The 13,674-nt window shown below is 58.7% G+C and overlaps 1 protein-coding gene across 2 annotated transcripts in view; it reads left to right on the top strand.

Moving 5' to 3' along the window:
- VIPR2 (vasoactive intestinal peptide receptor 2) overlaps window positions 1-8,214 on the top strand; it is a 68,151-nt gene extending 59,937 nt beyond the window's left edge. For both annotated transcript variants that reach the window (XM_060021212.1, XM_060021214.1), the window contains 7 exons: window positions 167-317; window positions 966-1,026; window positions 1,980-2,049; window positions 2,581-2,672; window positions 5,859-5,988; window positions 6,071-6,112; window positions 7,379-8,214. In XM_060021212.1, the coding sequence (XP_059877195.1) occupies window positions 167-317; window positions 966-1,026; window positions 1,980-2,049; window positions 2,581-2,672; window positions 5,859-5,988; window positions 6,071-6,112; window positions 7,379-7,555 (723 nt within the window). In that variant the 3' untranslated portion in view covers window positions 7,556-8,214. The remainder of the gene's footprint in view (window positions 1-166; window positions 318-965; window positions 1,027-1,979; window positions 2,050-2,580; window positions 2,673-5,858; window positions 5,989-6,070; window positions 6,113-7,378) is intronic.
- The last annotated feature ends 5,460 nt before the right edge of the window (window positions 8,215-13,674 follow it).

The following is a 13,674-nucleotide window of genomic DNA, read 5'->3' as shown; positions in this document are numbered from 1 at the left end:
CCAGGGCCTCACCTGAACAGGCACACACCTCCAGGCGGCACCTCTGTGTTGGGTGGCCACGTGCCTCGTGCAGCACGGGCTCGCGTTGGGACCTGGAGCCGGCTGCCCGCCCCGAAAGTCCTCATCCAAACGCAGTGTGCTCTCTCACTCTGTCTGTGGCATCCAGGTGGGCTGCAAGCTGAGCCTGGTCTTCTTCCAGTACTGCATCATGGCCAACTTCTACTGGCTCCTGGTGGAGGGGCTGTACCTCCACACTCTCCTGGTGGCCATCTTCTCCCCCAGCCGGCGCCTTGTGGCCTATCTCCTGATTGGATGGGGTAAGGACTCCCCCCGACAGCCCACTGCCACCCCCAAACCCCCCAGGTTCCTGATTGCTGTCCTCTCTGACCTATAAATGCAGGTGCTTTCAGCTCAGAAAAATGCTGTGCCGCCCCTGTAGGAAGAGCTTTTCTAGAGCCAACAGCTTAGTATTTCTGGGAGCCAGGACCTGATTTAAAACTGCTCTGACTCTCATTGCTGGGGCAAACCCTGATGGTGGGCAAGTCAGAAGGAAGGGGCCTGGGAGGAGGAGAAGCAGGGAGGCCATCCATCACGAGGTCCCACTAACGTGCCCATCAGCAGGGCTGTGCGTCAGCTGCGGGACCCCCACCTTCACAGCGAGGGACTCCCCTGCAGGTCTTTGCCAAGTCTGAACACAGCCTCCCCAGCACGTTGACACCGACACCCAGAAACACAGAGATGTGTTTCAGGACTGTGAAGCCTTCAGACACATACTCAGTTATCTTCACTGCTTAGTAAGGCATGAGCATAAGCCTGTATGTATTTATGAAGAGCTTCCACTTGATCTTTTCATCGGAAGGCCCTTGTCCCTGACCATCAGGCTAATGAAAGCTCCCACGTGTGCCCCTGCTGGGCTGGTGCAAGTAACCAGCATGGGGTTGTGGTCACCAGGTGTCTTTCTGCAGGCATCCCCACCGTCTGCACAGGTGCGTGGACTGCGGCCAGGCTTTCACTAGAAGACACAGGGTGAGTGCCATGCCTGTAAAGAGAGGTCAAGCAGCACTGAGGTCCTGGCATCACTGGTCTTGGGAAACCAGAGAGAAGCTTCGTATCTGGTCAAAGGCAGCCTTTGGACACGGATGGGGAGGACGTTGAACTGCACGGGGAGGAATACGGGTTGGAGTGCTTGGAGAAGAGCCCAGGGACAGGTGGGGCTGAGCTGGGCCTGGCAGCGGAGCTGAGGTTGGGGTCAACCAGGCAGAGATGGAGCAGCCAGCCCAGCGAGGAGGCCGGGTTGAGAGGCCAGCTGGGGCGCAGCTCTCCGAGGTAGCACGGTTGGACCAGGGCCCAGAGCACTTCTGCCTCGTGTGCACAGTGAGCCAGACCGTGGCCCAGACCCAAGCACCAAGAGCTCCCACCACCGGCGCTGTGCCTCATGCGGGACCCAGGGTCTACCAGTTGTCCACCACCAGTAACAAACCACCCAAAGCTGGGAGCTCACATAGTCCCAGTTGATTTGGTGTGTTTCTGTCCCTGGAACTTGGGGCGGTTCTCCTGGCCTCAGCCTGGCTCACTCACACGCCACAGGCACCTGCAGGGGCAGCCAGGGCCGTGGGTCTAGGCAGCGTATGCTGGGTTCCAAGGACTCCACATCCTGCTGTCAACCAGCTAGGACCCAGGACGAGGGTGGGTCTCTGCCCCTGCTGGGAAGGGGTGTGGGTGACGGAGTGAGCTGGAGGCATTTTACAAGCCGCCCACCCCAGCTTCCTGCTGGAGAGAGCGCGTGGCAGTCAGGAGGGACCCCCTAAGGAGCCGCGTGAGTGAGAGGGCTCACGGTCGGGGCGCTTTGTTTCGCAAGCCCCCGGGGAAAGTGTTCAAGCCCCCGGGGAAAGGGTGAGTCTGCAGCGTGCTTATCCTCCTGTGCTTGGTTTGTAGATGGAATTGGTGGTAACGTGATTTTCCTTCTCTCTTTTCAACAGTTGCTGGGATACCAATGACCACAGTGTTCCCTGGTGGGTTATACGAACACCAATTTTAATTTCTATTATAGTAAGTCATTTCTGTATTGAAACGTGAGTTGCCTGCCGGGTTGCACACTTGGGCAGAGAGCGAGCCCACTGTCTGGTAGTAACTATAAAGGGCCCGTTCTACTAGGTCTTCTGAGACAAGTACCCTGAGGCTGAGCTCTTGCATGGTGGGCTTGGCCCACCTTCAGGACGAATTCTCAGTGAAGCGGAGGGCGAGAAAGAGACAGTCCTCCAGGGGAACCTCGGGGTGGGGTGGGGGTCAGAGTCAGATCCCCCAGGTGTGCAGCCTTAGAGCAGAACTGGATTTCCACCTGCGGATTTCACGTCTCAAAATTAATTTTCTCAACTCAGCTGCCGTGCCCTGGGGTCGGAACGTATGTGATGCAGCAGAGAGACACTGTCTGGCTCTGACTCAGGGGGTGGGGCAGGGAAGAGCAGAACTAGGGGCAGGGCCCTGGTGCTTCTGAAACAGCAGAGGCACCCACATCCCGGCCACACCACCTCCCTTGCAGGGGGACTTCACACACAAACGTGTCGTCTCTTTTTCGTGCAGGTCAATTTCATCCTTTTTGTTAGTATTATACGAATTTTACTGCAGAAGTTGACATCCCCAGATGTCGGCGGCAATGACCAGTCACAGTACAAGTGAGTATTTGTTTAGCTCCAGCTCTGAGCCACCCTCACCAACCTCAGGCAGCCTGGAAACTCTGAGTATATGTGTGGAGAGCAGCAAAACTGGGGTGCGAGACCCTGCAGATGACCCCAGCTTTTCTCCTTTAGTCGCAGGAGTGTGCTCTTGGCCACTTTACAGGGACCCCCGGAGATGGACTGTCTTGTCCAAAGGCCAGTTGCCATGGCAATTTTTCAAGCCGTGTTCCTCTCCTTCATTCCAGCGTGGATGTCCTCTAGAGAGCAGCTTATTGAAGTGTTCTGCCCGCTCTCCTGTTCTGTAATCTGACTTTTCTCTCCTTGGCCACACGTTGTTTGTATTTTATATTTAGTTCTTTCTTGCCCATCAGACCACAGGGTCCAGGGGACACCTCATGTCGCGCCCTGTACTTAATAATAACTCAAGTGATGTTTGTTGCCTGGATGACAACATGAACATGGCTGTCATCATCTCCCTCGTGGGGAAGAGAAGTTAAGTAAATCACTCCCCATCATCCAGCTGATTAATAAGGGTCTGAGAACTCCGTAAAGGAACTTGAGGCTCATATGAATTTCTATCAAGAATTTATAAAGAAAAGATAAAGCCCACAACTCGAGTATAAAATAAAGCCAGTTTAGTGTGGAGTGGTTGGTCCAGCTGATAGGAGCCTTGGATACAGGCAGATTGGGGTTGGAATTGCAGCCTAGAAGCTGCGTGACCCCGGGTGGGTTACCTGGCTGCCCCTGCAGGGTGGGCCCCCCCTCAGCTGTCTCCTTCCCTCCCCTCCTTTAGACAGCAGGGTGGACCTGGGGAGACAGGTGGCATCCCCTGTGGTCAGCAGCCCAGTGCTGGGTTATGTACCAGCTGGAGGCCTGGGGGAGGTAACTGCACTGCTCTGCCTCGGTTTCCTCACCTGTGAAGTGGAAATAATAATAATACTTGTCACAAGGTTATAAGGACTGATAGAGTTAATATTCAAAAGACATTTAGTGGCTGGCACCAGCAAAGTGTTGCGATAGAGTTTGGTAAACATATACATATAACTGTGCCCTGAGGTGTGACAGTCTCTGCCCAGCCCACATCAGAGGTCAGGCCTAGAGATAGGATTCCACGTCAGACCACAAAGGATAAAGTGGTTTCAGCCGAACCTTCCAAGTAGCATCTTTACTGCTCAGGTGAGAAGCCGGGCTGGTTCCTGGACTCACCCCATGCCTGCAGCTCAGGCTGCCCTTCAAACCGAACTTCCAGTTTCTGCACGTCTTATTCAGGGCCACGCTGACCTTTCCTCTGGGCTCTTTGGGAGCGTTCCTAAGCGGATCTTAGAGATGGATGCTTTTATTTTGGAAACAAAATAAAGTGGGGATGATAGAATCTGTTCTTTTTCCAGGATAACAAAAAGGCAGAGCACATCTTTTCTGTGTATCTGTCTCGTAACAGTAGTGGCAGATCTCCAGGCACAGGGCCCCAGGGGTCCAGCTTCTAAATCCCTTTTCTAGAAACTAGCACAACAGCAAATTCCAGATGGATCAATAGTGAGAATCCAGGCAGGTTCTCTCTAACATTTAACTAAAGGGCAGCTCCCTGCAGAATCCCAGCCTTCACTCACTGGGCTGGCAGAGACCCGAGGTAGTGAAGGCAGCAAGTGCACCGTGGGTGTTGCAAAGTCAAAGGTTCAAAGCTGCACGTGGTGGCAGCTGGGTGGTCAGTGAGGCCTTCCCTGCCCACCAAGGCCCAGGGCACGCTCACATCTGCTGCAGAGCGGCTGGGATTCAGAGTTTGTGCGGATTGCCCAGTACAGAGGAAATCTTGTTGTAAGTGCCACAGCGCCTCAAAAATATGTAAAGCAAAGGGTGACTTTTTTCCAAGTGTGGGCTGGGGTCCACCAAGCAGAGGAGGCGCGGAGGAGCGCGGAGGTGCCTCCCGCCTCAGTTCCCACCGCTCAGAGTTGCCAGGATGAGGCGGGTTGTTTTCCGAGTGTGGGCTGGGGTCCACCAAGCAGAGGAGACGCGGAGGAGCACGGAGGTGCCTCCCGCCTCAGTTCCCACCGCTCAGAGTTGCCAGGATGAGGCGGGTTGTTTTCCGAGTGTGGGCTGGGGTCCACCAAGCAGAGGAGACGCGGAGGAGCGCGGAGGTGCCTCCCGCCTCAGTTCCCACCGCTCAGAGTTGCCAGGATGAGGCGGGTTGTTGGAGCGGCTGCTGGTTCTGGGGTCACCCAGGGGCCTGGACATGCACACGTACCACCTGGGGGCCCAGGCCCCTGCGTTCCTGACCAGCCCCGCGGTGGTCCCAAAGCTCCTGATCCTTAGAACGTGCTGGGCTTGCTACACCAAATGTGGCCAGGTTGAGTCACCTGGGAAGGTGCTGGGCCACCTGCAGAGACCTGATTTAACTGGATGAGGGGCAGCCTGGACTTGAAGAGGTTGAAAATCCCCCAGATGATTCTCATGTCAGAAGTGGCTTATAGAAGTGGTCCTCAAAGTGGGGTCCCGACAGCAGCCTCGGCATCTCTGGGCACCTGGTAGAAGAATTCTCAGGTCTGCGTTTTAACACGACCTCCAGGTGGTTCTGGTGCAGGTAGGGCTGAGAAGCCCTGACTTAATGTGTCCTGTACCTGCTCGGGGAGCGGGAGGGGCTTCGAAGGCGGGGGGTGGGGGAGGATTGAGGTCAGGTATTTTATTTTCAACACAAATGCAGTGAGAAGAAAATCTGCTCTTTGATTAGGGAGGGTAAGAGCTCTTTGATAGGCAGAGAAATTAGATCTGGTCCAGGTTCCCTGATTCCTCGGACTCTGTGCGATCCAGAGCAGGGTCGCCTGCCAGGACCCATAAACAGCCGTCTGCGGGAACACTTTCTGTCACGCTTGTGCGCAGGGGGCCACCCCTGCTTTTGATCTGAAAGTAAAACTTGCCCCCATCCTCCAAAGGCTGGGGGTGGTCTCGGCTATTAAAGCCAGTGGCACACGGGGCCGTCAGACCCGCTCAGAGCAATGTCATCCTTGGCAAACTCGTCAGGATTTCTTGGAAGAGCTTTGCTGCTTTATGAGGCAAAGTGGTGGCCATCATCGCGTTTGCACACTCAGTCCATACGGGGTGGGGTGGTGTCAAAGCTAGGGGGCCCCTGGGCTGGCCAGCAGGCGGCCGTCGGGTCACCTCGGGAGCTCGGGCCCCCCCCCTGTGGTGCAGGAGGCTCACCAAGTCCACCCTGCTGCTCATCCCTCTCTTTGGAGTCCACTACATGCTGTTCGCCGTGTTTCCCATCGGCATCTCCTCCAAGTACCAGATACTCTTCGAACTGTGCATCGGATCCTTCCAGGTGCGTGGCAAGGGGCTGGGCATCCCGGGGAGGGGAGGGTGTGAGTGAGCTCTGACCCACCGCCCTTCTCGCTTGCTTGCAGGGCCTGGTGGTGGCGGTCCTCTACTGCTTTCTGAACAGTGAAGTAAGTCCTTTGACCTCCTCGGGAAGCACAGGTTCTCGGCTTGTGAGGGAGTCCCTGAAACGCCCCTGAAACCCCTGGGGAGGGCCCGCCCTGCTGTGGGGTCAGTGCCGTTGCCCGGCGCCCGCGGCGCTCGGCTCCGTCTTCCCGCACACCTCGACCGCCCCCGCCGACCCGCAGCGTCCCAGAGCCTGTCCGCAGGCGAGCGCCCGGACAGCCCCGCCCCGGACAGCCCCGCCCCCGGACAGCCCCGCCCCCAGGCGGCCGCGCCCCCCGGACAGCCCACACCCCCGGCGGCCGCGCCCCGCCCACCCGCCGCTTTGCCTCTGCCGCGCCCCGCATATAACCTCGCCTCACCTGGGGGGCGGCTGCGTCTCCAGCGGCTCGCTCGGCGCCTCGCGCGTCTTCCTTGTCGCCCCGCGCGGTCCTCAGGGTCCCCTCCCTCCATCGCTTTCCTCGCTTCTTTCGGGGCTGCCAAGCGGGAGCGCCAGCCAGCATCGGCGGCGGGAGTAGCAGGAAACTCCAGGCCGAGGAAAAGCGCCGGCTCTGCTCTGTAAACGTTTCCCATCCCTAAGCAGCACCTCCGCGAAGAGTCCTCAGATAGGGGAGGGTCAGCCTGGAGACCCCTCCGCGCCCAGAACCCCGGCTCTGGACCGCGGGCGGCGGGGAGGCGGGCAGGGGACGCCTGGCTCCCAGCCGGCCCCGCCCCCTGCGCCGGGGCGTCCCAGGTCCCCCGTCCGGGCCCCACCCCGGCTGTGTCCAGCCCTCTCCGCTCCCCCGGCCGAGCCGGCGTCTGCTGCGTGCTCCGTGCCTCCCTGTCCCGTGTCGTCTGAGCGACTCCTGCACCTCCCTCCCCTCGTTCTTTCCGGACCCCCCTGACACCCCCGCCCCCCGGGAGCCAGGGAGCAGAACCAGGACTGTAGGGCAAAGCGCTGGGGCCCCGGCTTCCACAGGAGGTCTTTTCTGAAAAGGCGAATTAGCCCTCTCGGGCTCTCGGTGTAGCGGCCGCTGCCTCTGGATTGAAGCCTTGGGCTCCGTAGTCTGACCTCCTTTCTCTTGGTCCCTCGTCTGGTCCCGCATCCTTCTCCGCTTCTTCATTCCCAGGCCCGTCTGTCCCCGCCCCGCGTCCATGGATATCACACCCTCCACACCCAGAAAAGGGCCGAAGGGGAAGCGTTCATCCACGGGCATTCGCCCTAGGGGGAAGCTGGGGTCTCGGTTCCAGCTTGCCCACCGCCTGAGCCCCGCCTGCTCTCGCCCCCGCCCCAGGTGCAGAGCGAGCTGGGGAGGATGTGGCGGCCGACTCTGTGCCCCAGCCGGCCCTCCGGCCGGGACTGCAGGCTGCACAGCTTGTCCGGCTCGAGGAGCGGCTCGGAGGGCACCCTGCAGGTCCCCCGCGGCTCCCGCGCCCTGTCCTTCCTGCAGACAGAGACCTCGGTCATCTAGAGGTGCCTCCACACCGCAGCCCGAGCCCCCAGCCAGGGGTGCCTGGGGTGAATCGGCTCTTTCCCACTGGAGCGGGCTTGGCGTATCCCCCCCGTGGAACCGGCTTACCTTGTAACCGCCCGGGGTTTAAACCTAACGATTGTTACACTCCAGCATTTCGGTAGTTTTGTGCTTTATGTTGTTTGGCCGTGCAGACAGACCCATTTTCAAAGAGACCAGGAAAGATCAAGGTGGCAGTAGCCCAGGACTTGGGTCCAGCGACTGTGTTAGAAAACGGGGGATTTTCTGATCTCAGTGCCTGTTCTCAGGGGGCACAGGCCTGGGCTGGGATGCTGGCCCTGAGTGACGTGGTCACCCTTCCTCTGCATGACCTACATCGCCGGCCTCAGCCCCCAGGTCCCACAGGGCAGCCCCTTGTGTGCAGGACACACAGGCGCCCGCTGAGGGCTTCCGTGGAACCCTCCCGCAAGCCCAGGTGGGCCCCGCCTGGCACAGTCATGCTCACACCGCCATCCAGGCTCTTCTTTCTGTGCCGCTGCACTCGGTTCTCCAACCCCTTTATGACACTGGTCCCCTTTAACAATGAGGCCACAGAGTCTTCGTTCTGAGGCATCACAGACCTGAGCGCAAGTGCCAGCCATCGGGATGACTGGCTCCAGGGGGCGGGGCCTGGCAGGCAGGGCCAGGCTGGGCGGGGGTGGTGGCTGGACGTCCGGGGGCGGGGGTGGGGGGCGCCGCGAGGCCGTCGCCCTGCAGCGTCCCTCTGGGGTGTGCACCCAAGCCCCCTGTGAGAGGAGCCTGGTCAAAGAGCGGCAGCGTCCACCCGGAGCCCCCGGCAACCCGGCTCCCCAGCTCAGACGATTTGCTGCGACCAGATCTGCACGAGCCAGCTCCCAGGGTGCCCGGGGCCGTTGGTGGAGCGTGGGAGTCAGATGTGCACCTGGAAGTCCGTCAGCTGCCGAGAGCCAAGGCCGCGGGCCTGGAACGGGGAGGCCTGGCCTGACTGACAGCAGAGGGGAGAGTGAATATCACTCACTGTTAGCAGAGGAGGGGGTGACCAAATAAAATGTTGTAAACGCGTGTGGAACGTCCTCAAGCCGCCATGTGTGACCGCTTGAGTGAAACCCATTTCGTGTCTGTTCGCTGGGTGACCCTGGCCAGCAAATGCTGAGGCCCCAGGATCTCAAACTGAGGACATTCGGAGGAGATCTTCCCGTGTCTAAAGCGGAGCCTGGATGGCGTGCGGGGTGGGGAGCGGGGCACGTGGCAGCTTGCGGCTTTTGCAAGCAGCCACCTTCCCCAGGGCACTTACGCCGCCTGCCTGGACGTGCTCCTTGCAGCATCCGGTCAGCGGTGGGGGTGATGCGCGGGGCGCCCGGCAGCCCTGCAAGGGTGGGGGGGGCACCTGCGGCTCCCAACACACCCACCCCACAGCTCCACAGAACCTGAGAACCTGCTAACTAGGGCCAGGGCTGAGCACATGCGTGCCTGCATATGTGCACGTATGTGTGTGTGCCTTCTGGGAGCTAACCCCTAACTGCATTTGTGCTACAGACAGATAAAATCTATTTCTAGTAAGCTCCATGTTCAACCAAACTGCTCCATTCCAATACCGCACACTGCTAAAGGTCAAGTTCTCCAAAAGCTGACTTAGAAATGAGCAGACGGACCAGCCTCCTGTGAGTTTCTGAGAGCCCCAGGTGACAGGTGATGGTACATTGTCAGCTGTCACTGGTGGAAAGAGCTTCATGAGAATTTGCTTAAGGTAGGAATGCGTTGCATTCGCAAGGAAGGGAAGTGAATAGGTGATGTCGGGACGGGCAACAAGCACCTTCCTTTCTTAGCAAGAATGGCGTTTTTTCAATGGTGCTTTTTATCAGGTTTTCAGGTTAGAGAAATTATACAGAGGAGTTACCAAACCTCAGATATTATAGGCAGATATTACCCAGAAGGTGAAAAAGCTCTGAATTTCGCCCTCCATCTGGCTCTTACTGCTTGAGAAGTAAACATCCAGAGTGAATCGTCTTGTTCCCAATAGTTTCCTCTACGTCTACGCAAACCTCTCCCTCCCTCCCTCCCGCGCTTTCTTCTTTTTCTTCGTGGAAAGTAGGTCATATTGTGTAGAAGTTTCTGCTTTTTTAGTTAAGACGGGCTGTGTGGGTCTTGCCTGTCTGCACACAGATGTGCTTTACTTGTAACAGCTGCGTGAAGTTCCATGGCACGGATGCGCTTGGTTTATTCCACACCCCTGTTGATGAATGTTTGAGCGCTTCTGCATGTGCTGGAGCATCGCCACAGAACAACGTCCCGGAAGTGGGAATGGGTTCCGGGCCTGCGCTTTTGGCTCTGGGCGGGTACGGCCCTGGAAGAGGTGGCCTCAGCGCCGCTCTCACCAAGCTGCGGTAGACACCAGCATCACTGGGGTTCCCATCTTTCTTCGCCCCAATCTGCTGTCTTTAGTCTTGGAGACAGCGAACATCTCTTCTTTACAGAAAGCTTTCTCTTTAGTTCTGAGCCTCAGCCTGACCCACGGACGTAGACGTCAGGTAGCCAGGCCCCTGCTTCTCCAGTCAGCTGCCCCACCTGAATGCAGGTCCTGCTGAAAGTTTACAGATTAACTTCCTTATTCGTGGAAATGGGGACAAGACTCCGCAGAGGTCGTGGGTGGTGTGTCATCGTCACCTGTTTGCATCGCCGACCACCGGGCCCTGTAAGAGGCCCTGCTTAGCTTGGGGACGTCACAAAGGATTTAGGGCATCGTTTATACTGAAGAGTGTTCTTTGCAAGATGGAGAGAAAAGGGCCTGTCACTTCCATTATCTTCTCTAAAGGTTTAATGAGGAAAGTGGAGCAGGCACAGGCGGTGGGGGCCCCCACTCGTGACAGCAGTCCCACCACCCCTGCCCAGGGGCGTCCCGGACTGAGCCCTGGATAGCAGGCCTCAGCGCCAACAATGACCCCAGAGCTGTCACTGGGATCTTGGTTAAAGCTACTTATATTCATTATATTCAACCCCTGACACTGAAGGACCAACAGGGGGAAATAAACTATTGGAATATAATTACAAAATAATGAGGCCAAGTAGCACCAATTTCTCTTTTGGAGATTTAGGACTTTACAAATCCTTATATGCTGAATGCTATAGATAGCCAAGTATAAGAAGCAGCAGGTGAACTCAATACACCTGAAAAACACAAGCTTTCCTGGTTTTTTTTTTTTTTTTTTTTTTTTTTTTTGCGGTACGCGGGCCTCTCACTGTTGTGGCCTCTCCCGTTGCGGAGCACAGGCTCCGGACGCGCAGGCCCAGCAGCCATGGCCCACGGGCCCAGCCGCTCCGCGGCATGCGGGATCCTCCCGGACTGGGGCACGAACCCGTGTCCCCTGCATCGGCAGGCGGACTCCGGCAGGCGGACTCTCAACCACTGCGCCACCAGGGAAGCCCCGCTTTCCTGGTTTTAATCATTATAATCATGAATCTAGAATATGCAAAATTTGTGATTTTCAAGTCATCACAAAAATAATTACAATTCATTCAGATTTAAAGGCACACGACATACTAACACCCGTCATAAGGTGACTCATCACTGCAGACTTTCACATGCGTGGGCACACGTGTTCTCCCAGACCTCTCAGCCTGCTGTGAAAACCCACGCACCATCTGTTCTGGGCTCTGTAGGAGCCCCAGCTCTGTAAGTTTAGTCCCAGTCTCTGTGCGCTCATGAAACACACTCATGAATGCTGGACCAGGCGTTTCCGGAAGCAGCCCCGGCCGCCTCCCCGGGGCCTTTGGAAAGGGTTTTGGCTGGCTTCCCTCCCCACCCACAACCGAAGAGAGTCCCTCCTTGTCAGACAGGCTTAAGGCTGGGGGATGGAGAAGCTGAAGGAAGAGGAGGGGGGCAGAGAGCGTTTACTCTTGGGGGGGCGATGGGCAACTTAACAGAGCAGCGCTGCAGATAGCACGTCGTGCACAGAACAGGGGTGCAGGGAAAGGGAGCTCGGGAGTTACCGAAGCCACCAGGCGCCCACTGGTACAGAAGGCAGAGAGGGGGCTTCCCTGGTGGCGCAGTGGCTGAGAGTCCACCTGCCGATGCAGGGGACGCGGGTTCGTGCCCCGGTCCGGGAGGATCCCACATGCCGCGGAGCGGCTGGGCCCGTGAGCCATGGCCGCTGAGCCTGCGCGTCCGGAGCCTGTGCTCCGCAGCGGGAGAGGCCACAACAGTGAGAGGCCCGCGTACCGCAAAAAAAAAAAAAAAAGAAAGAAAGTAGAGAGGGACCCAAGTTACTTAAATTACCTTCGTGGACTTCACTGTGGCTCACGGTCCTCGACCGCAGCAGGTCTGCATTGTGTCTCCTTCTCCATCCCTCCATTTGTCCATCTGGCCGTCCATCTGGCCGTGAGACCATGCAGGGCTTTGCGGACAACAACGCCGAGAGCTCAGGAGGGGAAAGAAGGGTCAGAGTGCAGGGCAGAGGCAGTGAGGGGCTTCAAGCCCACAGGAAGGAGAGGTGGCGGGTGGGGACAGCTGTGGCCTGAACGCAAGGCTGTGAGGGCTCAGCAGCCCCACACCCTGTGCCCAACTGGCCGCTGCTGAGAAAATCTGTGAGGCCGGAGCCAGGCTCGTGCTCAAGAACCATGACTGGGTGTCCACTCTGTGACCACCAGCCGGGCAGTTGGAAAGCGCATCCTGGGGCCACCTCTCCTGGCATTCACCTGCTGGCCCGTGCCCTTGCAGCGCTTGGAGCAGGGGTCAAAGCAGACTGTCGGTGATGCCACCGACCCCCACCCCACGTGGCCCCATGCCGCCCCCGGACCTTGGCTCCCAGCCTCGCCGGCCTGACGACAGCCTTGCAACGGCAGAGGGAGGCCACAGCCCAGGAGGGAGCGCCTTTGGCTGAGGCCACGGGGTAAACGGGCCGAGCTGGCCCAGGGCAGCCCCGCCCTCAGCAGCCCGCGGCATGCCGGTCACTGCAAGCTGCCTAGGCTCTGTGTCAGGTGGGATATCCATAAAGCACCAGCCCCCCTGTGTGCCCAGCCCCTTGCTCTGGTCCCCAGGCCCCGCCCAGGGTGAAAACTCAGCAGGGAATGAGAAAGACAAGTGAGGGGGCCTTGAGCTTCTTCAGCGTCTGTGCGGGGTCACCTTCGGGCAGACCTGAAATCAGATGATGTGAGTGGCCTCTGCCAAGCTGCCTCTACAATGTCCCAGCTGCTCCAGAAATGCCAGGGCTCAGGACGCAGGATGTCACCCTCCTCCGCGGCTTCGGGCAAATTTCTTGAATAATCTGGGCTTCCGCCATCTTCCCTGCAGAACAGGAGCGGGGGAGGAGAGGACGCGGGGCAGGTTCCCCTAAATGCCCCAGCGCCTCCACCTGCCCCGCCTGCTTCCAGGGCCCTCCCATCCCTGCTCACGCCCCCCCGGCCCTGTCCCCACACTGATGAAGCCCCCGGGGAGGCCAGTGGGCAGCTTGCCCACCAGACCAGCGAGGGCTAGACCAAGCCCGGCCTGTCCTGCCAGCGACACTCGAGGCTGCCTGGTAACTGAACCTGGGTCAGCGAGAGGGCTGCTGGGAGGCGTCACGTGCCCCCCCACTGATCCTGAAGGCACCGTGGTGGGCCGTCAAGAGGGTGACCAGGAAAGGAGGACGTTCCCCACGGCACCTGCTCAGTCCCGGGTCAGGGGGCACCTTTATCCCTCGGAAGCGCAGGGTGACCCTGCGGCAGGCGCCCCCCAGGAGCGGGAGGGCAGGTGACCTCATGTCTCCGTCTGCCCACCCGGGGCTGGGGAAGCATCTCCGAGAATGTTTTCTAAATAATGTTTAAGAGCAAGTTGAAAGGACGCTTGTTTGCAAAATATACCAGAAGAGTGAATGGTGTCCCAGTGGCGTTTGACTGTGATGTCATCTGAGCAAAGTTCCCGATGGGCTGGGACTCACCCAAGCCTCGGCCCCCTCTACGCCCCCTCCGGATGGTGCAGGGATCCAGGCCATCATGGCGGGGACGGCGTTTGCCCCCCGGCAGCCCCGTTCTGGCCCTTGGCTCTCAGAGGAGCCGGGATAGGACGGGTGCCCAAGCCCACTCCCTCCGTCATCCGGGGACCTCCCCCAGGCCCACCTCCCTCCAGC

Source organism: Delphinus delphis, chromosome 9 (genome assembly GCF_949987515.2).
Source record: "Delphinus delphis chromosome 9, mDelDel1.2, whole genome shotgun sequence".
NCBI classification, from domain to species: domain Eukaryota; kingdom Metazoa; phylum Chordata; class Mammalia; order Artiodactyla; family Delphinidae; genus Delphinus; species Delphinus delphis.
Note: the sequence above shows the minus strand (reverse complement) of the source record. Positions and strands in the feature narration are given on the sequence as shown.